The sequence below is a fragment of the Callithrix jacchus genome, chromosome 3 (assembly GCF_049354715.1).
Source record: "Callithrix jacchus isolate 240 chromosome 3, calJac240_pri, whole genome shotgun sequence".
Lineage (NCBI taxonomy): Eukaryota > Metazoa > Chordata > Mammalia > Primates > Cebidae > Callithrix > Callithrix jacchus.
Genome location: NC_133504.1, coordinates 75,999,311 through 76,025,552, shown reverse-complemented (window position 1 = coordinate 76,025,552; position 26,242 = coordinate 75,999,311). Strand labels below are relative to the sequence as shown.

Genomic DNA, 26,242 nt, shown 5'->3' with positions numbered 1-26,242 from the left:
ATTTACCAATGTATCTGCCCCATATAAATTTTTTTTCACTCACCCTTTCTCAAATGAGAAACACTTCGTGTTCCAAAGATGGTAATAAACTTTTCTTCATCTGTCCCCCATTTAAGTTCTCCAGCCTGAAATAAAGCCTGCAAAAAGTTCAAACTCAATTAATGAATTATTCCTCCATCTCATTTCCAGGTTCTTAATCATACTTGTTTTTTACTCCCTGAATACTTCACTTGATTCATCTTATATTAATCGTTTTATTTCTAGTGTTTCCTACTCTGAAACTCAGCTCACTGAGTTTGGAACAACTTTGGAGCTTGGCACTGGGTCCAAGCAACAATGCATGACAATGCTACAAGGTTACATGTTCCCAAAATGTCTGCCATAACCTCTAATCTTTCAGAAGCAGCAGTACAGGTCAAGAGAAAGTTATGATTCCCTCACTGTTGATATATCTATTTACAGACTGGGAAAGGATTTAACTGGAAGCTAAGTTTCTGCCTTTTCTGTTTTGCTTGTTCTATAGCTATTCAATAGCACATGATTAAGAGTACACTTCATATTTTCTCTTTACAACTGAGATTTAACCAAGGCTAGCTATAAAATGTTTTTGTATTCCCAAAGATTACAATAAATTTTTTAAAGGCTGTGGGTATAGCACAGTGTGTGGCATATGGAAACACTCAATAAATAGCGATTGACTCGAGTGCCCATACTTCCTTTTTAACATGGGAAAAAATATATGCCTTCTTGTGTTCACATAACTGCCTAAAAAATAAGCTTATACACAACATCAACTCTGAATCCACTTATTGAGATGTAAATAATTTATTAAAACCCAAAGAATCAATCTTTACAACGAATACACTATCCTTTTATTCATTTCAAACTAAGTATACATATTAAAGCAGAAGAATGGAATTTGCTGAGGCTGCTATTTGCAGTTTGCCTTATGCCCCCAAGCAGTAATCCAAATAAAGACAGTAAGTAAAATAATGGGTTTGGATATAGAAGTTTTGATCATAGTATGTTTAAAAATATAGATTATGGTGATACAGATCTACTTTTTATTATATTTCTGGAGAATAAGAAAAAAATGAGACTTGTATCTTTAAACTCAATTTTAAAAATAATTATGTTAAGGATAAAAATGAATGTCAATTTGGTCATGTGAACATGTTCTTCAGACCTGAAAAGATAGTAACTATGAAAATCATGCATGTATCTAGACTTTAGAACCATATCATAATGACATAGACCTTTCTTAAAATAACTTAAAATCTAATTACAAAAACAACACAAGTTCATTGAGAAATTTTGTAAAACAAACAAACAAAAATAAGAAAATAAAGGCTGCAGGCCAGGCATGATGGCTCAAGCCTATAATCCCAGCACTTTGGAACAGGTAGTTCACTTGAGTCCAAGAGTTCAAGACCAGTCTGGGCAACATAGCAAAACCCTGTCTCTACTAAAAATACAAAATTTATCTGGGCATGGTAGCGGGCGCCTGTAATCCCAGCTAATCCCAGGAGGCTGAGGCAGGAGAATCGCTTGAACCCGGGAGGCAGAGGTTGCAGTGAGCTCAGATGGTGGCACTGCACTCCAGCCTGGGCAACAAGAGCAAAAAGGAAAGGAAAGTTAAGGGGATGGAAGGGAAGGGAAGGGGAGGGGAAGGGGAGGAGAAGGGGAAGGGGTAAAGGAAGGCAAAGGGGAAGGAGAAGGAAAAGGGGAAGGGAAAGGGGAAGGGGAAGCTGAAGGGGAGAAGGGGAAGAGAAGAAGGGGGAAAGGGAGAAGGGGGAAGGGGAGAAGGGAGAAGGGAAAGGAAAAAAAAGTTACTATAAATATCAGTATCCTGAGGGAGCTGGTTGCTTCTTCTAGTATGTTTCTACATGTAGATAAAATATTCAAATATATTAACACCTAAATGGGTGAGGGACTCATCTTGTACAATATTACAGACATTGATGCACACACTTCTTATCAACTGTTTTAAATGTCTAGAAATTTTCTCTAATAGGTACAAGAGTTAAGCCTGTATAGGAATAATTGGTGAGATGTCAACTATTTTTACTATAATCTTTTCATTTTCTTGGGAGAATTATGTTTGGGATCAATATCTATTGTAAAACTATCATTAAGTAATACGCAATAATGATGATGGCTTCTTCATATAAAACAATGATATTTAACAGTTTTGTTTTAATCTAAGTATGCTTTCTTCTAAAGGAGGATGCCCAATATTCATGGATCCATCTGGCTGAGGGACCCTTATATCCCTTCCCTCAGCTTTACAGTTCAGCCTAAGTACAGTTTGATAAGCCCTGGTTCAATGCAAAGGATAAGACTTTGAATCAAAATAGGTGTGGTCCTTGTTCTTATCTGCGAGATCTTAGATGAACTACTTAATCTCTTCAGCCTCAGGTCCTCACAAGCAGAGTAGGAATATATGTATAGTCACTAATGGAGATTATATAACTTACATAATGCTTTGAATGAACAGTGTCAGGTACTCAGTAGTAAGTGCCCAGTAAACTGCTTGCCTTCTCCTTCCCCCTCTTTCCTCTAAGAGTTCAACTCCCCCTCCAGAGAAAGAACAAAACAAGGACTTATTGGGGAAGAAGACTAAATCTGTTTTAATGCATTAAAAATATTAAATCAGTGTAACACATTAAAAATGTTAAAAATTAAACTGGATTATCTACAAAATGTTCAGCTCCCAAGTGAATGATTCACTATGGCTTATCAAACCTCTCAAGTAATAGAAATCCTCTTAGTGCCAGGTATCAGTAGAGAAAAAAATGCAAAAGCTTATGAAAAGGCCCTTTAGCTGTCTCAGCTTACTCTCAACTAAGAAATCTCAAATTCTCACTAGTGATAACAGTCTAGCTGCCCTTACTACGAGGTACAAGTTGGTGCGTTCCTTTTTATAATGCTAAAAGATTATTTGTTTTCAACAGGTTTATTAGTTAATAACAATACATTTTAAAGAATCAAAAACTAATAGCCAGTGTAATATGTTCTGTGTTGCTCCTGGTCACTGGAAGGCTAAGAAAAGCTTGGATTCCATTCAAGGGTTATTTTAAAGTAACTCTATAAAGCAATTTTCACATATACAGTCTCACATGCACTCTCAGGGTTGTGAATAGTTATATCTACTGCATGACAGGTGTCACCTATACAGCCTCAGCAATCAAAGTACCAAGGATGCAGGCATTACCTGAGAGCGTGTTCAAAATGCAGACTCCCAACCCCCACCCAGACCCACAGATTCAGAATCTGCAGTTCAAGGTCCCCAGGTGCTTCGCATGCCCATGAAAGTCTGAGCAGCGGTGCTATCCAGTGAGTGCACCAAGGAGGGAAATTAATGAAAACAAGGTTAAAATTTACTGTTTTCCCCTCAGGAGCCTCACACTGCCACAATGCTCTCATTACATCACTGACTATGCTGGGAAATCTGCCCTCTGCTTGCAAATGCAGGCCTCACTGCAGACATCTGAGAGGACTAGAGTTGGCTTCTTACACTGTGACCACTGAAAAGCTCCCAGAACTCCTATTCTACCCTTGAGAGTAGGAATGACAGAATCAGCACTGTCTCCTAGCAAAGCCACAAACAATGCTTGGAAAGCAGTAAGATCACCTCAGTACTGAACAAACCTCCTAACAGGAGTACAGCTTTGTAGGGTTGCTCTAGTCCTTTCCCCGAAAGAAGGTGAAGTTAAGCTGTAACTATGCTTGCAATCAATATTTAATAAATCCTTTAATGATAGAGAAAATCAGAGAAGGTGTTAATATTCAAGAACACCGAATATCTTATAGTGAAATACTACTATTCAAGATCTTATAGCGAAATATCTTATAGTGAAATATTAATATTCAAGAACAATGACTATCTTATAGTGAAAGAGAAAGAGCTTTGGGGTCAGACAGGCCTGGTTAGGAATCCCAACTTCACTGCTATTCAGTGGAAGCCATGAGCTTATTTCCTTATTTATAAAAGGGAAATTGCCCCTCTCTGGTAGAGTTAAGTGCTCATTCATTCACCAGTTATTTACTGAGCACCTAAACTATGCCAGAAGCTGAGGATATAAGTGAACTGATAGCTCAGAGTGCCCAGGAAGGCAGTCAAGTAAATAGGCGGCTTCCAGAGAAGGTGGCAAGAACTGTGACAGGAAGCCTGGGGGGCTATGGTTTTCCCTACAAGGAGCACCTAACTCTAAAGTATCTAAGCTGAAGACTGACTCTTGAAGAGGACTCAGGTGAAGCGGTGTGGGAGGAGCAAGAGGGCAGAGACAGGGTATGTGAGAGAGGCTGGAGGCAAAGTAAAGACACAGATAACAAAGGGGCTCATAACCCATTCAGGAACCTGAAGGTTATAATCAGAGGCTGGACACAATTAGCTTGCATTTTCCGAAAGAGTGAAGCAAGAGTCAAGTACTGCACAGAGAGCCCTCAGTAAACATTCAGTTCTTTTTCTCTCTCCAGCTAGACAGAGAAGACAGCATTCTGAAGCCATTATAAAATCAACCTACCCAAAAGAATAACCTCTCTCCTCTTTTCTGTTAGCAAAGTGTGATCACACACCCATAGGTGGTTCCACTGGAGGAGTGAATATGGCTCTTCCTTTTTCAATGATATGTGATAACCAACCAAGAATTGGATATTCTCTTAACTGAAACATGTAACCAGAAAGAGGTCTATGGTTGGTGGTTCTAGGAACCTAAGTAATTCCTTTATTACCAAGTTCCAGTTTTCAACTCTCATGTTTCAAATTTCCTTTCCTATATTTTAATAACTGTTTTACTAACCATCCTGAGCCTTTATAAGGATTTAAAAGTTACTTAAGTGGAAATTTTCATTTGGAGTCACTAAAAAGTAGCTGACAAAAGACCAATCCTACCTAAAATTCTGTCCAAGGAAATGCAGAGAAATTTCCTAATACCAAAATAATTTGTCATCTCTTAAAACACTACTTACTGTTAAATAATGTATTCTTCTTTATTTTCTCCTAAGACATCCACTGTATAATTGGCAGTAGAATTAATAACACCTGTTTTCTTTTCTTGTAAAATTCTCTATTTTGTGTTCAATAATCACCAAAAAAAAAAAAACATATATATATATATATATATATATACACACACACACATACATACATAGTTGGAACTCATATAATTTATTTTATTGCATTTCAGCTTTGGGATAAAATATTTTGCTGACCAGATCAGAATAAGAGAAAGCTACTTATGTAGGTCTTATGCAATGTAAAGAACCCATTAACAAGATTGTCACTAGAGGCTATTGTAACATACATTGTGATTTTTCATTACCATGAATTATTTCTTCATTTCTATAGCATAATAAAGCCATCATATCCTGGGCATCACTCACCTGAGCATCCTGTTCAACTTGAGCTTCATCAATTCTAGCGTCAGGGTCTCTGTTAGCCTATGAGAGGTAATATATCACATTACTGAACGATAGAGCATTCTCATTCAAAAGGAAAAGTGGTTCCACCTGATGGTTATGCAATAAAACTCTTTCTCTAGGAATAATATGCTTTTATTAATATCAATCCTGCACTATTTCCCATTATCATCATACAGCACTGTCTAAAACCAATATGGCTCCCCTGATTTTAAATTCTATGAAAGGAACAAGATTCTGCTATCTAAAACAAATGTAAGAGTTAGCTATTAAGAATTTAGACCAGATATGCTGAAATACAAATAAGCACAGGCAACATACAGCCAGAATCATTGCAGCAGGAATCAGCAAGTACCAGAAATTATTAAAAGAATTTTAAGTGACCTTACTTCTCTAGATTCAGCCCAGTCCAATCTCAGGCTTTTTAATCAAACTGTAATTCATCTCCACCCAATACCTGAAGGAGAACCACCAACATCCTCTGGTAGTACCCTGAAGTATCCCCCACCACATCATCTTCCAGGCTTGAGCCATATTCTGCAACAAAATAATTTCATACTTATTTACATCTTCTTTCAACTAGAAGAATAATCTTGCCCCATTAATCAAATGAAAGATACATAAAAGAAGAAACATTATATTTGGTTAACATAAATACCCTCTATTCCATCTCTGAATGCTCTAAGCAAATCCTTTCAGTGAGTAGTTGGAAGAAAATGAACTGAAGTCTCTTAAAGGCACTCAATTCAAACTTAAATCAAGACTCAGCCATTTAGAAATTCTCTCGACCAATGTAGTCTTAAATCTATAGACACGTCATGGTAATGGAAAGTCTCCTAAATACAATTAATCAAAAGCTTAAACTTTGTTTTGCTTTCCTTCAAATCTTTTTCATGGTTTCTTTCCAAACGTCTTCCATTCTCCAGTGTTCTAAGATTTCTTTAGGCATGGCCATCACTCCCTCTAATAAGATATTTTTTCTCTGCAGAAACAAAGTTAACTCTGAGAGACAGCAATGATATTCTAAAGTATGGCCCCTCCTACCTCTATTGCCAGCTGTTAAACGTAAGTCCATATAAAAGGGGAGAACTGGGATCTATAAGAGTCTACAAGTCTTTCTCACTACTCTCAAATAGTTGCTATTAAAGGAAAGGAGGCCTTCCTCTAAGGTATTTAAATATTTAATCATTATGTGAAAGCAAGCGAATTTTAAAAGCCTGAAACTTCTATTTTAAAAGGCCCAGAAGAGTTACATGTTTATTTTAACCAGTTACCCAAATACGAAACCTTGTAGGAATCTTTAATACCTTCTTCTACACCAACACCTGTATATATTAACCATCAAATCCTATCACATGTTTCTCCTGTCCCTGATTTATCCTCCTCACACCTCTCACTAACCTGGGTTGGGCCATAATTCCTAAATACCTAGCTTACCTCCCCACCCACATAACTACCCAATTAGCCTCTTGAGTCAAGTCTCCTTCCTCCCTCAATTGTTCCTTCAACACTTCACTGCCCATTCAGGAATTTACAGTGCCTTTGCATTAAGTCCAAATTCCTAATCCAGTCATGCAAAACCATCTACACCCAAGCCTAACCTCACTTGTTCCATTTACCTCCAGCAATGGACGTGCACACATCCTCCTCCACAACCAAGCCCTCTCCATCCCTCAATACACTCTCCACAGTCCAGTCTTCATGCCATTAAAGATGGGCAGTACCTCAACCAAAAATACCTTTCTACCTACCCAAAATGCACCTACTATTTTTTCCCAGCTTTATTGAGTTATGATGGACAAATAAAAATTGTATCTATTTAAAGTATACAACATGATGTTTTGATATATGGGTACATTGTGAAATGATTACCACAGTCAAGCTAATCAACATATCTATCACTTCATATAGCCTATATTTTGTGTGTGGTGAGGACATTTAAAATACACTCTATTTGCAAATTTCAAGCATATCTTATACTATTACTAGTCACCATGCTGTACATTAGATCCCCCAACTTATTCATCCTGCCTAATTAAAATTTTGTAAGCTTTGATCAATATCTCACCAGTCCCTTCTCCCATTCACCATGCCACCCCTATACACCCTAGCAAACACTGTTTTACTATCTGTTTCCATGAGTTTGATTTTTCTAGATTCAACATAAGTGAGATCATGCATAGCTTATGCCTTGTGTCTAGCTTGTTTCACTTTGCATAATGTCCTCCAGGTTTATCCATGATGTTGAAATGACAGGATTTCCCCTCTTCAAGACTGAATAGTACTCGTGTGTGTGTGTGTGTGTGTGTGTGTGTGTGTGTGTATTCTTTATCCATCAGTCAACAGACACCAAGTAAACCTATCTAGTCTTGAAAGTCTGCTGCATGTGTGATTTGCACCATAAAGCCTCTCTAACATCCAAAGCTGTGATGACCTCTCTCTTCTGAATGCATTGTTGCATTTAACATTGTTGGTATTTTACTTGCGTCTGAATTTTATTATCCTTTAACAATTATAGTCATTCTGTTATGTAAAGCCCTGAAGAGACTGCATGCAAACTGCTCACACCTTTTGTCACTCTGACAGCCAACACACTGCCAGACACATAGCCGGTGCTCAATTACACAGCTGAGTAGGACAGACCACACAGTTATTACCCTATCAGCACACCATTTGTAATCCAGTAGCACAAAGGCTCTCATCAATGTCAACATCCCCAGAAAAAGGTCTTTGAATAGTACATCAAATAAAGTTCAAAGTTGAGATACATGTATCACTTCTGCCTTAGTGGTTGGGAACTTACTACCTATAAAAAGAGAAGCAAGTGGGAGAGATTCAGCCCTTTAGAAAGGTAATTATTCAGTTGCTCTAAACAATCACAGTGTTTTGACTTGCTGGGTTAACAAGGCCATTTCTAAGATAAACAAACAAATGGCAAGATGCAGCCCCAGTAAAAGACACAAGGCTTGGAGTCTGTTGACTGAGCTGAGAAACCAGATAGTATGAACCTCCTCAGTCAGGCAGAAGAGTCCACAACTAGAAATCTTCTAAGAAAAGGACTCTCTACCTCTACTTTTTTTTTTCATTTCCTTGATTCTATTCATGGGACATACTTTAGACTGAAATGTAGATTTCTGTTCATGAAAAAGGCACACCAGAAAGAAAAATCAAAATGCAGACTATTTCATTTGAGCACTGCCATTAGCTAAGACAACATACATTTACTCAAATGTACTTTATCAACTCTGATGTGGGAAAGGGTTTAGGTTTCTTTTCCACAAGTACTTTTTATATAAAAACTTCCAAAAGTACTTTTTATATAACTCCTAAATTTTACTAAAACTAAATTTTTTTAAAGAAAGAAAAACCATTTTTACCTTAACATTGACATAAAGACAACCTGTGTATTCCTACCCTAATTGCAAATCCTATGTAAAAGTAAACTCCATCTTCAGTAGCAGGTGCTTATAAAATATTAAAATAGTAGAGAATAACAAGGCAGTCTTTTCCTTACTGAAGTTGAAAAATAGCTTGCATTGCAGGTCATTCATTCATTCATTCATTCAACCATTATTTGCTGCCTGCCTCCTGTACCTACAAGGACTGCATTCAAATCAGAGAAATGAAGGAAGTGACAGTGGAGGTGAAGGCAAAATATAACTCACAAACATTTACCTTCTTCATAAACTTGTTTTATGGCTCTTAGTTCTTCAGGTGTCCTTGAAGCAATAATTTCTGTCAGTACTTTTTCATCTGTTCCAGCTCCCTGTTTGGAGATTTTAATAGAGAAAACTTGTCAATAAGATTAAAAAGAAAGTTATCTTCCCAGAATAGATGTTACCCTCATTGCATAGCTATATAAATATTATCCAGTATAACATGGACTTCTTTGTACATGAGTTCTATTAGTCATAGAAATAAGAAATTTTAAATAATTTTCTCTCCAAAGACCATTTTATTCTTTTTGTCTAATGGAAAACAATGTTTATCATGTGTATGTATGTATACATATGTGTACATATATATAACCAGTTATATAAATTTGTAACTTTTAATTTGATCAGTTAATTCTAGTTTAAAAGTAAAACATTTTGATGAAACATGAAGTAATTTTTAAAAAACTGAAAGTAAAAATAAAAACTTCACATAAATGCACACGGAAGAGCACTGATACTTAAACAATATGCACCTCAAAAGATAAACCCCTGCCCCCCAAGTTAAGTGCTGTGCAGTCACAGGGAAATTCTACATCAAAGGTAACAATAAATACAGCATTGCCTAGTTACTAGGAATTAGAACAGTAAAAAGGATTGCAACCTGCTTTCTGGATTTTTGAAAAATCATTTTAGTTGGCTTTCCTTTTTCTGCTTTTAAAAATCATATCTATATCATTAAACTCGGAGATGCAACAGTACAGCTGAACTAAATGTTTTAAAAGATAGCATATTTAAGCCTTATTTTCTTTCTATTTCTGTATTTTGCCAAAAATCAAGCATTGAAAAACCTAGAGTTAATTCTCTAGCAGAATTTCAACCACTGCTGACATTTCAGAAGCACTTAGCAAGAAAGGATTTTTCTCAATAACCTAAGATTTTTGTTTATTCCAAAAGAATCACCATAGAAAAATGAAGAGACTGAGCACAAATTAGGCCCTATGGGAATGACCCTTCTTCTCCCTCCACTCCATAAGTAAGAATCCTTGAGAAACATTATTTCCTTGTTAAATCTCAATGTGGCCATTCAAAATCTAACTGCTAACAACTGACCTACATCCTGTCCCATGAGCCTAAACAAACGTGCCAATGTTGTTCTATTTACACAACATTCCAAACACCAGTCAAGGGAACACACATTTAGTTTTTGCTGCAACTGAAATTATAGTTCTCTGCAATAGGCTTACACCTAAAATGAAGCAGTTTACCAGCTACTTCATTTTAGTATTTCGAGGAATAGGAAAGATGGAATAAGTATGAGAAAATCTTTATCTTGAAAATTATCTCTGAAGCCTTACCTTTTAACCTAAAATGATAAGCAATATTATTGTTCCCTAATCAGGCAATTTTCTATTTAAAGAGATAAAATTGGTCATCTGTAATATTTTTTAAACACTCTCAAAATCAGAAGATAGGCATGAAAATAAAACACAGACAGCTACAAAAATATTAAAATTTTAAATAGCCAGTATTATTGAGTTTAAATCTGCAAAAAAATGATATGGCACACTTGTAATTTTCTCCCTCCTTTACTGCTTATTGCCTCCCAGTTTTGTTTTCCAAGCAACTCTCACTGAAATAATCAGATAAAATTTTTAAAATATAACAAACAAGATGAAGTAGTTACCCAAACAAGATAATACTATTTATGACAAAACGTTTCTTTCACTCATCCTTTTTACCTTCAAGGCATGCTTCAGTTCATAGGCATCATAAAGCCGAGAGGGTTTCATCAGAGCCACGATTAATTTTTCAAATTTTCCAGTCAGTTCTGATTTCAGGTCATCCAGAAGATCCTAACTCACAGAAAAGACAAACTTGTTAACCAACAGAAATTGTAATGAGATTCTTCTTCTTAAATATGAATGACAGCCCTTTATTCTAATGAATTCTTTACGTTGCTGTCTCCAAGTAGAAGGCCCATGAGCTAAAGAAAATCCCATAACCTTAAATAATATACCTTTAACCTGTGACCAACAGCTTAAACTAAGGCAAACCCACTTACATGTCAAGATGATTGTTTTTAAAAGATGTTTTTCTTAACTTGACAAAAATTGAATACCTTTAAAAGTAGGCTAAAAATATTTTATTTTAAAAATACTATTCTGAGAACCATACCTTTTTTAATTCTAAAAAATAATCATATAATGAATTTTTACAAAGGACAACATTTAGTCTCTCACACCCACACAATTTTTTCTTTTCTCTCAATATCTAATAATATTCAAATATATAATAGATTACAGTCATTATTATGACTCCTGACCACTGAGAGACATTTCTTCCTATGGGGAAATTGTATATGCAATTATGAAAAAAAAAACAACAAAACAAAACAGTATTTCCTACCCACAAGTTTCAGCACACCACACAACTAGAAATGGTGTTTAGAATACTTTTTTTGCTTTGCATTTGTTTTCTCAATTAAGTTACATATGTTTTCAGAATAACAAGACTACATTTAAGTTTTTCATGCATGCACTAATTCATTTAGTAGTAAATTTAACATTTTTTGAATTGTTACTCAAATAAAAGCATTTAAATCAACTAATTAAAAATACATTAGTTAAAATCATGACAAGAGGAACCAAGACTTGTGACCATGTTAAAACAAAACATATTGTAATACAGGTTTACACATAGAAAACAGACAGTAAGACATCCATGTGAACATGAGTGAGAAGCACAGAGGAAAAGAAAAGGGAGAATTCTCACCACAAAATCTTTTGGCACCTCTACAGCATTAGGCAAGGAAAAACAATTATGTGACGATAAGCTGGGTGAGCACTGTATCCCAAGAGCTGATAATTTAGAGTGGAAAGATACAGAAATAGGGAACAAATCACAAAATAAATGATGCTTACAAAAGAATACCAGTGTATTTCAAATTAGTCTTATAATTGATAGCTGTCTCTCATTCTCTCTTGGGATGAAGTATGGTCTTACCCTGCCAAACAGAGTCTTAAAAGCCTCAGAGATTTTCTGGCGCTGAGCATTACTTCGGGATGTCAACAGAGTCAGGATGCTCTCCTCATCTGTGCCTGTAATTTATGGTTAATAATTACATTTTGGCTTCTGCATCCATACTCTCCCAATGATCTTCACAACCCACTTCCCAGGCGCCTTATTTCCTTGCCTCTCCCTATGCGAATATATAATATATTTTATGGCGGGCATGGTGGCTCACGTCTGTAATCCCAGTTCTTTGGGAGGCCAAGATGGGAGGATTGCTTGAGGCCAGGAGTTCGAGACCTGCCTGGTCAACATAGTGAGATCCTCATCTCTTAAAAAAAAAAAAAAAAATACATACACACACACACACACATATATATTAATGTTTTACTAAACAGTTTATTAAAAATTTACAGTATATGAAATGTTACATTTCCAATATATTCTATCCCCCTATTCCCAATGTATTGGGAAAAAAACTTCTGCCTTTTAAAAAACTTAGTGCGCCTACTTTTTCATGCAACAGATACTTAAATAACAGTTATTCATAAGGCACAATGTGCTAGGTGTTACAGGGGATTGAGAGAAGAGAAAGAGACTCTGGCGTGAAATTACAATTTAAGGTAGAAATATAAAAACACGAATAATTATGAGCTAAGGCAAAACGTGGTAAGTGCCTCAGGTAAGGTCTAGGTGTTAAATAGGATTCAAAGAAGGGTCTCCTAGCTGATAGGAGGTGGAAGGGAGTCTTGGAGAATGCCTCATGGAGAACGTAACACCCAAAATAGTCTTGAAGGATGGAAGGACTGTGAAAGGCAGTGACGAAAGGAAGGACAGCTTTTAGAATGAGCGAAAAGCTCAGCAGAGGGGAAATATAGGGCTTTCATAAACAGCAGAGAAGCCAGCATGGTTGGGTCTGAGAACACATTAAGCAGCAATGGGAGATGAGTCGTAAAAGGTGGGCTGGATACAATGGAAGGGCGTGAGAGCCAGAAAGCACAGTAGTATAAAGGAGGCTGAGCACAGGAGATAGTGACACATGGGAATCCTTGAGATGAGAGGTTTTTAAATGACTAGAAAAGAGGCTAGGGAAGAGAAGAGACTTGCAGAATAAGAATGGGATATCTGATTGGAAACAGCTGCACAGCTGCTCACACGCAGGGATGGCTGCCTTATGGACACGGGCCTCTACCAGACAGGTGAAGATGACAAGCTCAAAAGCATAGAGGCTGAATTTAACTGCCTGTTGAGTTCTAGAGACTGAATATTTGAGATGGTTTATAGCAAGCTTGTCTAACCCATAGCCTGCAAACTACATGCGGCCCAGGACAGCTCTGCATGCAGCCCAACACAAATTCATCAACTTTCTTAAGGTATTAGGAGATCTTTTTGCAATTTTTTAAGCTAATCAGCTATCATTATGTGTGGCCCAAGACAATTCTTCTTCTTCCAATATGGCCCAGGGGAAGCCAAAAGATTGGACATTCTGGGTTTATAGTATTATTTTATTATCTTAACATATCTCTTCTCCAACAGATTTTGGATCCAAATATTCTAAAATTATTCTTACTGTAATTAATGACTTGTTTGGAAAAACAAATATCACACTTTTTTAGAAAGAGAAAGCTAAATTTACCCAGGCCTTTCATGGCCTTCCGAAGAGTTTCTGCATCAGCCCGCTCATCGAATCCAGGGAAGTCAGTCACAGTGCCTCTGGGAACCTAATTCAGGAAACACAGTGGGATGATTCACATCATGACTAATATGACAAAGCAATGAACATAAACAGGAAGCTGCTTGCTACATATCATATTCAGTCATTAAATAAATTTACTATTTGATAAGATTTGTGACCCCTTTTGAACTGGGAAGTGAACCATTTACAATGGGGATTGGCAGGACCGATTCAGCAGAAAAGCTACTCTGATCCACCTGCAATACCATCAGCTGGAAGCCTGGCTCCCTCTTCCCTGTGACCAAACCCCACCAACACCTCCTGGTTCACAGAGGGCACTTCTTTGCAGGCTCCCTTCAGTTAAATCTCACAGCATTTTGATCTACAAGAATACAGAATCCACATTAAATCTTAATGCCCTATCCTGAGTACTCAATTCTAAGCAATGCTCTTATTACATGCCTTTTCATCTAAGTCCTGTTTCTGTATACCTACATAGGGATTTTAAGGCAATCTAGCAAAGCCTGAGATGATACTTGATAGTTCATGTGCCAGAAGAATACAAATCTTTGAATTTATAACTTTATAAAGGTATATTGGAAGACACTCTTCATAAAGCTTCCTGTTACATATTACTTTATCATATACATACACTGCTTTTAATAATTAAAATATCTTAATATTTCAAAAAAAGTTAGTGATAGAATAGATACTTAGAGTCAGAAGGCTTTACTAATACTGAGCCATAAATGTTTATCTTATGCTAAATGGAGGCTCCCTGCATTTACTTTACTAATAAATGTTTTTGTATTTCCTCAAAACTCGTGCTAAGGTACCATCTAAACTGAGAAACAAACAGCTAAAAGGACTGTAAAGCTAGCCTAGTTTACAGTCTTATGCGTCTTATTATAAATGCACAAAAGCACAGTCACCAAAAAGGGGGAAAGTTTCTTTTCCACCTCAGCCTCCAATTGTTGCATATGCCAACAATAACATAGCAAGGAAATTGTAAATGATGACAACAGGGAGAGACAGATATGGTGAAGAGCTTCTGCTGGACAGTGTCAAAGGTCAGTTCAGTGGCCTTCTCTCTTTAGCAGCACTAAATTAGACTTCCCAAAAAAGTGACACTCATGGATCCAGGAGAGAGTGACAAAGACTCTCTTTGGCCACACTTTGAACAGGCTCCCCGCTGAGCCCTCTTCTCAACTAGTCCTTATCCTTGGGCCTCCTTTGCCTGCCTAGCAAGAATCTTGCTAAGTCAGTTTAAGAAGGATATCCCTACTCTTGGTAGCTGATCACCCTCTGTTATGAACTGAGTATCTGTGAGTATCTTATGAACTGAGTATCTTACCCTCAAAATTCATATGTTGAAACCCTACCACACAACATGATGGTAAATCAGAGGTAGAGCCTTAGATGAAGTCATGAAAGCAGGGCCCCCAAAATGAGATTAGCATCCTTGTAAGAATCCGGAGACAGCTTACTTCTCTCTGCTCTGATCATGTGAGGCTATGATCACGTCTAGAAGAGAGCCCTCACCACACCCAACCATGCTGGCACCCTGAGACTTCCAGTCACCAAAACTGTGAGAAATGAATTTCTTCTGTTCATAAGCCATCCAATCTATCGTATTCTGTTACAGCAGCCCAATGATCTAAGGCACCCTCTATATCTGATCAATTTCCTCATCCCCACCCTACAAATCTGATCATCCTGGCCTGCCTTCAGCAAGAATCCTATTAAGTCAGTGTAGCACAAATCCCCCTAACTTAATGTTTCCTCTTAGTAACTTTCCATCCACTGACCTCACTCTGCTTGTTGGCTATAAATGCCCAATTGTCCTCACTGTATTTGAAGTTGAATCTTATCTCTCTCCCCTGTGGTAACAGTCATGACTTATACTGTAATATTCTTGACTGAGGTCTTACTGTCAGAATAACTTTTTCTTCAATTGGAGTCCTTACCATTGTTCAAGAAGAGAAGACACACTGTTCTTTCCTCTGAACAGGGTCAGCTATGAGAGAACTTATTAGAAAACCTGACCTCATGAAGCCCCACATGACCTTAACTCCTATGTCAAGTGGTATGATCGTGAGACCAAAAGAATACAATTCAACAGAAAAAAGAGGTGTTTCCATGTTGATGTCCCGGCCCCAGGCTGTTGAAAGCACCACTGGTAGCAGCTTTCACTCCCTCTGACCATCAGCTAAACAAGGGACTCTGGCCAACTAGGAAAAGGGGAAATGGGAGCCTCTCTCCCATTTGTCTTGTGAGAGGTTATGAAACCAGGCCAGAGCTGTTCATTCCACCAAGAGGGAAATCCACCCACAGCCAGGCTAGTCTCCATTTCCACCGCATCTAAGGAGTGCAGATACATAAACACCAAAAGATTCCCTGCCATTCGTTCTATAGCTTAATCCATACGAAACTGAATGGTTGAATACTGACAACTTCATATGGTTCAACACAGTTAAAAGGAGAAATAAGTAAGATTTGAGAAGATGATGCTTCAACATTAGCTTGAGTTAGGAAAGTTATTTCTCTCAGATCAAATTACAGCTTCTCTTTAATAAGCCCACTTCAAATGGATCAATATCAGTATAAAAATGAATACAGTCCACCAGTTTCTTAATGTGAGAATTTATTTTGCAGTTCACCTGTTTTTTCACTCATTGACTCAACCATCTTTTGAATGCTTCCCACAGGCCAAGTATTATACTAACCACTAGGTGAAAGTCAGGATCCCTCAAGTATGAAATGGCAGGCATATAACTAATCAAGTGCAGTAGAATATGTATACACAGAGGCTGGATTAGGGTAATGTGAGCACATTTGAGAGGACTCTATTGGGAAGTTTGAAAAGAGAAAAACTTCAGGGGAAAAAAATTCCAAAAAGAGTCTTGAAAGTTGCCTGTGGATTTGCCAGGCCAATCTGGTACTTTTGATAAAGAATTAAGTATTTCAACAGACTGGAACAAGCAGTAAGGCTGAAATAAAAACAAGGGAAAGGTCACAGTGAGGGAAGGGGAAGGGCATAAAAGCCATGCTCAAATGTGCAGACCTCATCCTGTAGGCAACAGGAAGCCACTGGACAACGCTCAAGGAAAAAAGAACAATGTCAACTCTGCACAGCAGTATGCCTCTGGCAGCAGTGGACACAATGGAACAGACTGTCCACGAGTGGTAAGAAGACCACTTAGAAACGCAACACAAAGAAGGAAAGGAAGACATAAACAAAGGGACAAAAACAGGCCCCAGGGAGACAGGAACTATTTAGAAAGATTCTGGTTTTTGGATGGGGAAGAGGATGGCTGGCTTTGCATTTCTCCATAGTAGGCTTGAGAGTTGTCAGCATACTTCGGTAGTAGCTGGAGGCCACCATGCAAGACAATATTAATGGGGTGGAAAGATCAAAGGAGAAGGAAAGGGAAGGTGACCTACAATCAGAGTGGCAGCTAGTATCCACTGAGTGCAGCAATGTGCCAGGCACCGTGCACAGAGCTTCACACAGATCATCTCAGTGAAATCCCAACCTACAGACAAAGAAACATACTGGCTCAGAAAGGTTTTAGCAAGTGAATCATCCAAGTGACCAACAAACAAGCAAAAAGCAGAGATGGGACTTGAAGCCCCAGGACGTTGGCTACACTGCCCTCCCAAAGGCAAGAAGAAAATCCAAGGAGGGAAGCTGAAGAAGACAAATGTTCCAAAAGGAAAGGAAGAGGAGGCAGTGTGGCAGTGTCTAATGCCACAGGAAGTCAAGGAAGAGCTAAGACACAAAGGGTCCCCTGGATTTGGTAACTAGGAGGTCTTTGATGGTGTTTATCAGCCTGGCTATAGGACTCTCAGGAATGAATTGAGGGAAAGACTGTCTCAATAAAACAATAGTTTAGAACCAGGCTTTTAAAAACACCGTTTAAAAAAAGGGAGGGGCTTGATCCAGTTTGTAGGCTATGAAGACACTTCTGGACAGAGAGGTTAAAAACAGGGAGAAGTTTAAAACAGAAGAGACATGAGGGAGTGGCCTAAAGAAAAAGGATATCTGAATATCTGATACCAGACACTGAAGGAAATTAGGTGAAAGATGAATGGAAAAAAAGCATCTTAAAAATCTTCAGTTGTATGAAGGAACAACTGCTGGTCCTCTTTTTGAGAGCTTTCTAGAAATTGTGAAACACTTTTTCCACATTCCATACAATCAGAGTCACCCAACAAGGGTAGCCAAGCCACGTAGCAGTATTAAGAGACCAGATGTGAATTAGAGAAATGAGTCATAAGGGCAGAATCCTTGTTTGGACCTCCTGCCCAAACCCTATCACTGCCCACACAAAACTGACTGCAAATGTGACTTTAAATGACTCATTTAAGAGGGCTTCCCCTGTTTCCTAGAGTCCCCATACTTTACCCAGATTAACACCAACCCTTAAGTAGGTACTATTCCCTCACTCATACTCAGTTCATCCTCAATTCACTTTATCTGTTACCACCAATGCCTTATGAAGAGAATTATAATGTGATACTTGGCCAAAATATACAATTCACTCTTTTAATTCTCACCTTCAAAAATATCCATGCTTTAGGTCTATAATTTTGTTGGCTTTTTTTCTCTAAATGAAAAAGTTATTTACCCGCAAAGACTAGGTATGCCAAAATAAAATGAATAAAACCAACCAAACAACAAGGGAAGGGCTGCTTTTCTAGACACAGAACTTAGATGTAAATAACAATTTCAAGTTTAAAGATGAGAAAGTATTTGCCTGTCTGGAACACTTTAAATAAAGCTTTCCTGAAGACACAGAAGAGGACTAAACCCTCTTTGTCCTCCAGTTCCACAAAATCAATATTTACTCAAATACCTCTCCCCCCGCACCCCAGCATTCCATCTAATACTAACTAGGAGCTGGAAATCATGAAGAAAACCACTAAACAGCAACTGCTAAGCTGCTGTGCAGTGATTTTTAGGGGTGGTTCTTCTGAGGCTCAGGTTTCCAAAGACCTTCTTGGAGCCACTCCAAAAACAGTAAGCTGGGAAGACAATTGCCTCCCCACTAATAAGAAAAAAAATTATCACTGTACTCAGAAAGAAATAAGAAGAGCATGAAAAGAGGAAATATCAGTGTGACCTGATTATGCTTTGAGCTGCAAAGTAAAATAAATATCGGGGGGAAAACAGGACCTCCAAGAGGACTGAGGAGTACAAACACATGAGATCAGCATGTTCTCAACCCCCAATCCTAACCCTTGCTCCAATCCCAACTTAGAAAAAGTGAATGTTATACTTCAAAGCGTTGAACTCGAACTGGCCTGTTGCTTCTGTGTAACTTCTTTTCCTTCACGTGCTCCTTCTTACTTGTTTTTACTTCTTTCCATTTGTCTATCCATCCTACTACCTTTGACCTGTTTCTTAAAATCAAATGCAAGAGAGAAAAAGTATCACTGGAGAACAGATTAAATTGTTTGCATCGTGACAGAAAAGAAAGTTTTGATTAAAAAGTAAAGATTTGTAAAATAATTTAAATTTTTGTTGTGTATTTCTTTAATGCTCTGTGTTTAATGTTGTGTCTCTTTGCCAGTGTAAGAATGACTTCCCTTGGCAAACATCAATACAATGGAAAGGTAAGTTGTGTGCCCCTACAAGTTACCCAAGAATAACTCCGGTGATGTCTTGAGTGAGTTAAAGTGAGCAGGTGGCATTGACCTCCCATGAGGTCAGAGGAGAGTATTCTATTTTACCAAATTATTCCATTGGGCATTTCATAAATAACACTTGAAAAGCTCTATCAATAACCGATTCATTCACACCAACACTTCAAAAACAATCAGGGGTATGGATTTCTCATATTAGATAAGAATGTACACAGATTCACAATTTTATTTCCTTTTGTATCTAAACAAGGGGCACAAATCTAATGAACATGACTGATCCTAGACAAAGGTAGGAAATAAGTTAGCTTCAAATCTTTTTTAGTGGTAGGAAAAGAGAAATAATATATAAGCAAATGGATCTGGCCAGGCTCAGTGGCTCATGCGTATAAACCAAGAACTTTGGGAGACAGAGTTTGAGACCAGCCTGGGCAACTTAGTGAAACCTCATCTCTACAGAAACATACAAAAATTAGCTAGGCACCACTACACCCCACTATAGTCTCAGCTACTCAGAAGGATGAGGTGGGAGGATCACTTGAGCCCCAGAGGCAGAGGTTGCAGCGGGTCCAGACAGTGCCTCTGCACTCCAGGCTGGGTGACAGGGTGAGATTCTGTCTCAAAACATAACAAAACAAAAAACAAACAGATCCTATAGAAATAAAAGGATTTAGCGGACTTAGAGATCATATATACCTTACTATTTACCAGATAATGCCACCTAAGTGTTTTATAAGAAACTCAAATTCAACAAATCCTCTACTGTTTCTTCCCTGCTTCAAACCTGCATTTTTTCCTAAAAAAAAAAAAAATCCACAATCAACCATGGTCAAGCAAGCCAGTCCTCTTGACCCTCCCGTGACCCTCCATCAGTGAACAACCACCCCACTCAAGTACCAAATTTGCCCACCCTCCCCCACAGGTCTCTCTTATCTGAAACCTAAGTCGCTGCCTAGTTTAAGCCTTTGAGGTCTCACTGGGATTACCACAACAGATCCTATGTGGTTTTCCAGTACTCAGCCTCCCTCTCCCCTCTCAATCCCCACTCCACCACCCTGCCTTTGCATCTTCCAGAAATGCAACCATCACACGGGCCCCAGGGTGAGCTTTGTTAAATATAAATCTGATGATGGCACACCTCAACCTGCTTTGATAATGCTCCATTACCTAGAAAAAGTGCTCCTCAAATTTGATAGTGCTCCATTACCTATAAAATGCTACATATAATCTTTCATGCTGGCTCCTGTCTACCCATCTGGCATCCCTTTCCAAGTCACGGCTTAATTTCCCTATCTCACTACAGCTTCACTTCATCATGCCAAACGCTTTTATATCCCTAAGTATTTATTTGCTACTGTTGCCTCTCTGTATAATGGCTTCCCTCCTTTGTCCCATACAAACGATGCCAGATAGGTAACCTCAATTTCCTCTTCTGTGAAACAAAAATAGTAATATTTATTTCCAAAACTGTGTTATGAGGACTAAATAATATACACAAAGGACTTAGCAATGCATCTATTATGTCAATAATTCTTAGATCCATTTCCCATTGCACTCATGTTTAACAATACTTGGCACATAGTGAAAGTGCAAAAGCCTCATACATTCACGAATGCATGCACTGATGAAAAAGAGAACAGTTAAGAACTAGTGTCCAGCTGGGCATGGTGGCTCATGCCTGTAATCTCAGCACTTTGGGAGGCCAAGGCAGGCAGATCACCTGAGGTCAGAAGTTCAAGACCAGCCTAGCTAACATGGCAAAACCCTATCTCTACTAAAACTACAAAAATTAGCCAGATGTAGTAGGCACATGCCTGAAATCTCAGCTAATCAGGAGGCTGAGGCAGGAGAATCACTTGAACCCAAGAGGCGGAGGTTGCTGTGAGCTGAGATCATGCCATTGCACTTCAGCCTGGATGACAGAGTGAGAATCCATCTTGGGGTTGAAAAAAAAAGTCACCAAAGAAATGAAGCCAGCAGGAATATAATTCCTTGCAATTAATCAACTGATGATATGTTTACATATTATGCAAATTACTAAACTGAAAGACTGAGTCTAAGAAGCAGTTAAAGCAAAGGTCTCAGAAACACTAATTTTTAAGAAACAGATGCATTTGTGAAATTTTAGAACAGTATAAGGTTATAGGAATAAAATGTACTTCAGGAATGAATCTATGCTATAAAAGTATTGTTATATTTCTATCATTTTGAACTTCTAAGTCATTAAAAGAAGAAAGCCGACTGACTGCCTACTTCTAACTGGCTTGATCACCTATGTAGGCCCTCCAAAGAGAACTGAATATTAGATAAGGAAATTAGGGTTTGCTGAACGCCAATGAATTGCTCAGTGCCCTAAAAAGCAGCCAAGTGGTTTTAGATCTAGCTATTTCCCAGCAGCCAAAATGAAGGTAAGAGCCAAAGAGATAAGGAACTGAGAGAGACCACCGGGAGCAGCAAAGGCCCTGGGTAAACAGGTAACCATGGCCTAAAATCCTAAAAGGGAACATTAGCTCCACAGAGCCTTGACTTTAACAATGAATGGCATGGGCTGGGAGCAGTGGCAAATGCCTGTAATTCCAGCACTTTGGGAGGCCAAGGTGGGTGGATCATGATGTCAGGAGTTCAAGACCCCCTGACCAATATGGTGAAACTCCATCTCAACTAAAAATATAAAACTTAGCTGGGTGTGGTGGCACACACCAGTAATCCCAGCTACTCAGGAGGCTAAGGCAGGAGAATTGCTTGAACCTGGGAAGAAGAGGTTGCAGTGGGCGGCAGAGCAAGACTCTAACTCAAAAAAAAAAGAAAAAAAAAGAATGGCATGAAAAGATATAATCAATATCCAGTCAGTTCCTCTGGAATGAGCTTCATCTCAAATTTACTTACTTACATATCTCCTGCTTGCTTGGCACAGGGCTTTTTTTTTAATTACCATAATAATGTTAAGCCAACCCAAAAGATTTCTGATCAAACCTTGTAACTTAAACATATATCATGGAGATAATTCTGATATTTATGAAATTTCTAATGAACAATTACGTAATCTAGTTTTGCCTTCATGACATTCTTACCGCTCAGATGCCCCACCCAGCTTTAATACTAAACATTTTAACAAAGTGTTTTACTTTCATGGTTTCCAAGAGTAACTAGTAACAAAACTAGAACAAAATTTAACACTCTATCTTTTTTAAACATTACTTGTAACTTTTATGATGAGTAAAAACTGCAGTTTTGATAGAAACAGTTTGGTATTATATTGTCATAGGGCTCAGGTACATAATTTGATGTGCAAACCACCATTCTCCTAGATTTTACATACACATGGCCTTTATGATATAATAATTCTTTGAAATTATTAAAATTAATGTTCATGACTGGAAAATGTGTTCACTTATACTATCCAGGTAAACAGTCTACACAATGCAAAGGAATTGATGACCCTCAGACATCACTTCGGAACTTAAAAAAGAGACTCAAGAAACTGTCAAATGAGCAAAGATAGAGGGAATTATTCTTCGATGCTTGCTAAATCGTCACGTAATCACCAGACCAGCATATCAAGATAGAAAAAACATTCCTCAGGAAAGTTAATTTCACAGAAAAGTATCCTTTCTATGGAGAAGAACCTAAACCAAACTTTCCACTTGAGTAATATGAGAATTGAGTAACATATAAGTGCAAAAGAGGAAGTAAGAATGGGAGCACTGTAAAAGTTTAATGAAGTAACTAACTCATCTTAATCCTCCCATTTTCACTTGGAAAGGACCAAGAAACCTTATTCAATTTTGATAAGTCAATCTGATAAAAAGTGAACTACAAATAAGAGACAGCATTGTTTTAGCAGTTAAAACATTTCTTTAAAAAAAACTATCTGGACTCTGATAAGTCAGTTAGATTGACAAGATCTGTGGAATCAGTTGTGGAATTTTTAAGCCCTGATATCTTACTCACAAAACACTGTATAACATCCTCAATTTTGGAGATCTTAAACTATTTTCTTTTTCCTACATTTCTGAAAACATTAATAACAGTAAAGAAGCCAGGCATGGTGATAGAGGACTGAAATACCAGCACTTTGGGAGGCCCAGGCAGGAGGATCACTTGAGGCCAGGAGTTTGAGACCAGCCTGGCCAACATGGTGAAATCCGGTCTCTACTACAAATCCAAATATTAGCTGGGTGTTCTGGCATGTGTCTGTAATCCCAGCTACTTGAGACTGAGTCAAGAGAATTGCTTGAACTGGGAGGCAGAGGTTGTAGTGAGCCGAGATCGTATCGCTGCACTCCAGCCTGGGCGACAAAGTGAGACTCCTTCTCATAAAAATTATATAAATAAATAAAATAATAAAAAAAGAGAGAAAACACAGTAAAGAAAGCCTGCATAGCCTGCGTAAGATTATCCATTTCTGAAACCGTCCCGAGGCAAATTCAGTTGAGAACCCGTTCCACGAGTTCATTGCTTAAGAAAAAGAGCACTTGTGTTTAGTCTTTCGCATAAAAAAAAAAAAATAATTAGAGCCTACAACGAACAGTTTCTTTTAGTAAAATTGGGCTGAGCAACTGGAAAAAGCCAGTGATCAATCACAGTATTAAAATACTTTGCGGAAAAAAAAAGAAAGGAAGTCAAGGAGGGGGGAAAAAGTGTGTTCGCCTCACATGACCACGATGAGCTGTTCTCATTCTGGTTCTAATTTTAGTGACTCTCTGGATTTTGGGGAAGGCCTACTTTTACACATTCACTCATGAAAAGGGAGCGCACACAAATCCGGCCACGTCACCGGCTGCTGCGCTCGAGGGCTGGTGCTCCACGGGAAGAACCGGGACACAGGAAAGAGGGTGGGGAAGCCAAAGGGAAACAAGAAAGGTGGAAGCGATGTCCCCAAAGCAGCTTCCGTTTCCTCCTAAACTTTTTGACTTTCAGACAAATTCTAAAAGTCCCTCATCCCAGCATACAAAGCTGTGGGTAAATCCAGCTCGATGCGGGGCGCACGGCCTTACCTGTGCCATGGCGTTTCCGTTGACCGACGAGTCAGGTCAGGGGAAGGCGAAGCAGGACTGCAAAAGACGAGACACCTCTGGCTTAGCGCGCCACTCGCAACTCGCGCCCTCCCCAAGCGCAGGTCGGCGGGCACGCGGCAGCATTCAGACAGTCCCTAGGGCCCCGCCAAAGGGCCGACCCGCCCTCTCGTAGCTACCGGGATAACTCTTGGCCGAGCGTCCGCGCGAACCCAGTGCCCGGGGACCGCTCCCCTCTCCGGAGGGAGCCCCCTCCCCGGGCCAGGCGGCCACTCACCCAGACCGTGGGACCAAAGTGCCCCGAACCCGCGGAAGAGCGGCGGAGCGCGGGACGGCGGTACGGGATGCCGAGGCTGAAGGATCCGGCAGCTGCACCCAGACTGATCCAGGCAACGGAAACGCCATCGGCCCCGCCCCGGCCCTGCCCGGCTTGGCCCGGCCCACCCCCGCCGGGCCTCGACCGCAGGCTGACTGCGCCAGCCCGGCCCGCCCCTGCCCGGGCCTCAGCGCGCCTGCGTGGGCGCGGCTCGTCCCAGTTGGTCTCCCGGGGCCCGGATTGTCCCGCGGGCCCCGCGGGTCTGTATGGGGCGCGGCCGCAGGGCTGCCAGAACCGGGAGGGGGCGCAGCTCCCCTGAGTGTCCCGGCTATCGCCTGATCCTTGCACCGCTGGAAGGGCGTGGGGTGCTGTTCAGGACTCGGGGTTTGGGGATGTTTGAGCCTCCCTGCCGTCTGTTACCGCAGGAACCATAGCCTCACTCGGGTGCTCCACATAGCAGTGCGTGAGCGTCTTTTTGGAGGCGAGACAAAATCACTGCAGCTAAGGACAGCGCGCCTTTGACCATGGGATAGAAAAAACGTGAAGGGAGGGCCGTTTCCCAAGTTGTTTTTGTTTCTGTTGTTTTGTTATTGTTTTTAATGCCAATGATTGCTTCCTAGATGGCCCTCTTTTACATATACAGCCTTCTAGTAGCATATTTCAAAGCCTCTACTTCCAATCAGTTTCTGTTTCCAGAACTAGCCTAGAACTTTAGTGACTTAAATTTGAGCCATGCCTCATATTGGTTCAACAAAATATGAGTATATGAGAGAGAGGGGAGAGGAAGGGAGAATCTACAGCATATTGTACTAGCATGCTGCTGTGTTCTGTGAAAGGACCTTATGTGCACAGCAGCCCCCAAATGCGAAGGAACCAAGACACCAAAGAACAAGACAGACAAGTCCGTCTGGATATTGGAGGATATTGTAGACAGAAGCGTGGCTTTGGGCTGCAGCAAGCAGATAGATTTCTCCGCTGTTACTTCCCAGACCCTGGCCTTGTGCCTTAAGGAAAGAGTATACTGCTCTGTGCAAGACAATTAAAGGCTGCCCTCCAGGACAGGTGAGAATGCTGTATGTGTCATTACCTATAATGTGTGCAATAGCATCAAGGTTGACATGTTCTTATGCTAAGGACAGTTTTAAAAAAAAATCCTAGGAATCTGGAGGTACTCATGAAACTGAGGTTCATCAAAGGTCGACGTGGCAGATTCACATCCAGGATATAATCAGTTTTGTCTCTACATGTTGAAAAAGAAAAAGTAGAAGACACAGTGACCTTCTCAGACTTACTGGTATGGGGAGGGACGGTGCCAGGGCAGAAGAGGCAAGAGGACAAGTTTGTGACACTAGATGCAGTGTTCTAGACATACACTAGAATGAGAAGTGCAGAGTGCTTCTCAATATGGAGGTTAAGGGTAAGAGATAAGGAGCTAGTCTTCTTTGAGAATGAGGAAGAATTAAATGGACAGCAAGTATGCTTCTTTGTATAGAAGTTTTCATTT

General features: G+C 39.3%; 1 protein-coding gene across 1 annotated transcript in view; it reads right to left on the bottom strand.

Annotated features, from left to right (window-relative positions):
* The window catches only part of ANXA5 (annexin A5), a 29,459-nt gene extending 4,655 nt beyond the window's left edge, over positions 1-24,804 (bottom strand). Inside the window, exons 1-9 of the mRNA XM_002745469.7 lie at positions 24,700-24,804; positions 24,405-24,461; positions 13,723-13,807; positions 12,081-12,175; positions 10,817-10,930; positions 9,097-9,187; positions 5,879-5,958; positions 5,386-5,442; positions 44-137 (exon numbers count right to left, since the gene is read on the bottom strand). Coding sequence (XP_002745515.1) covers positions 44-137; positions 5,386-5,442; positions 5,879-5,958; positions 9,097-9,187; positions 10,817-10,930; positions 12,081-12,175; positions 13,723-13,807; positions 24,405-24,413 — 625 coding nt within the window. The 5' untranslated portion in view covers positions 24,414-24,461; positions 24,700-24,804. The remainder of the gene's footprint in view (positions 1-43; positions 138-5,385; positions 5,443-5,878; positions 5,959-9,096; positions 9,188-10,816; positions 10,931-12,080; positions 12,176-13,722; positions 13,808-24,404; positions 24,462-24,699) is intronic.
* Between the last annotated feature and the right edge of the window lie 1,438 nt (positions 24,805-26,242).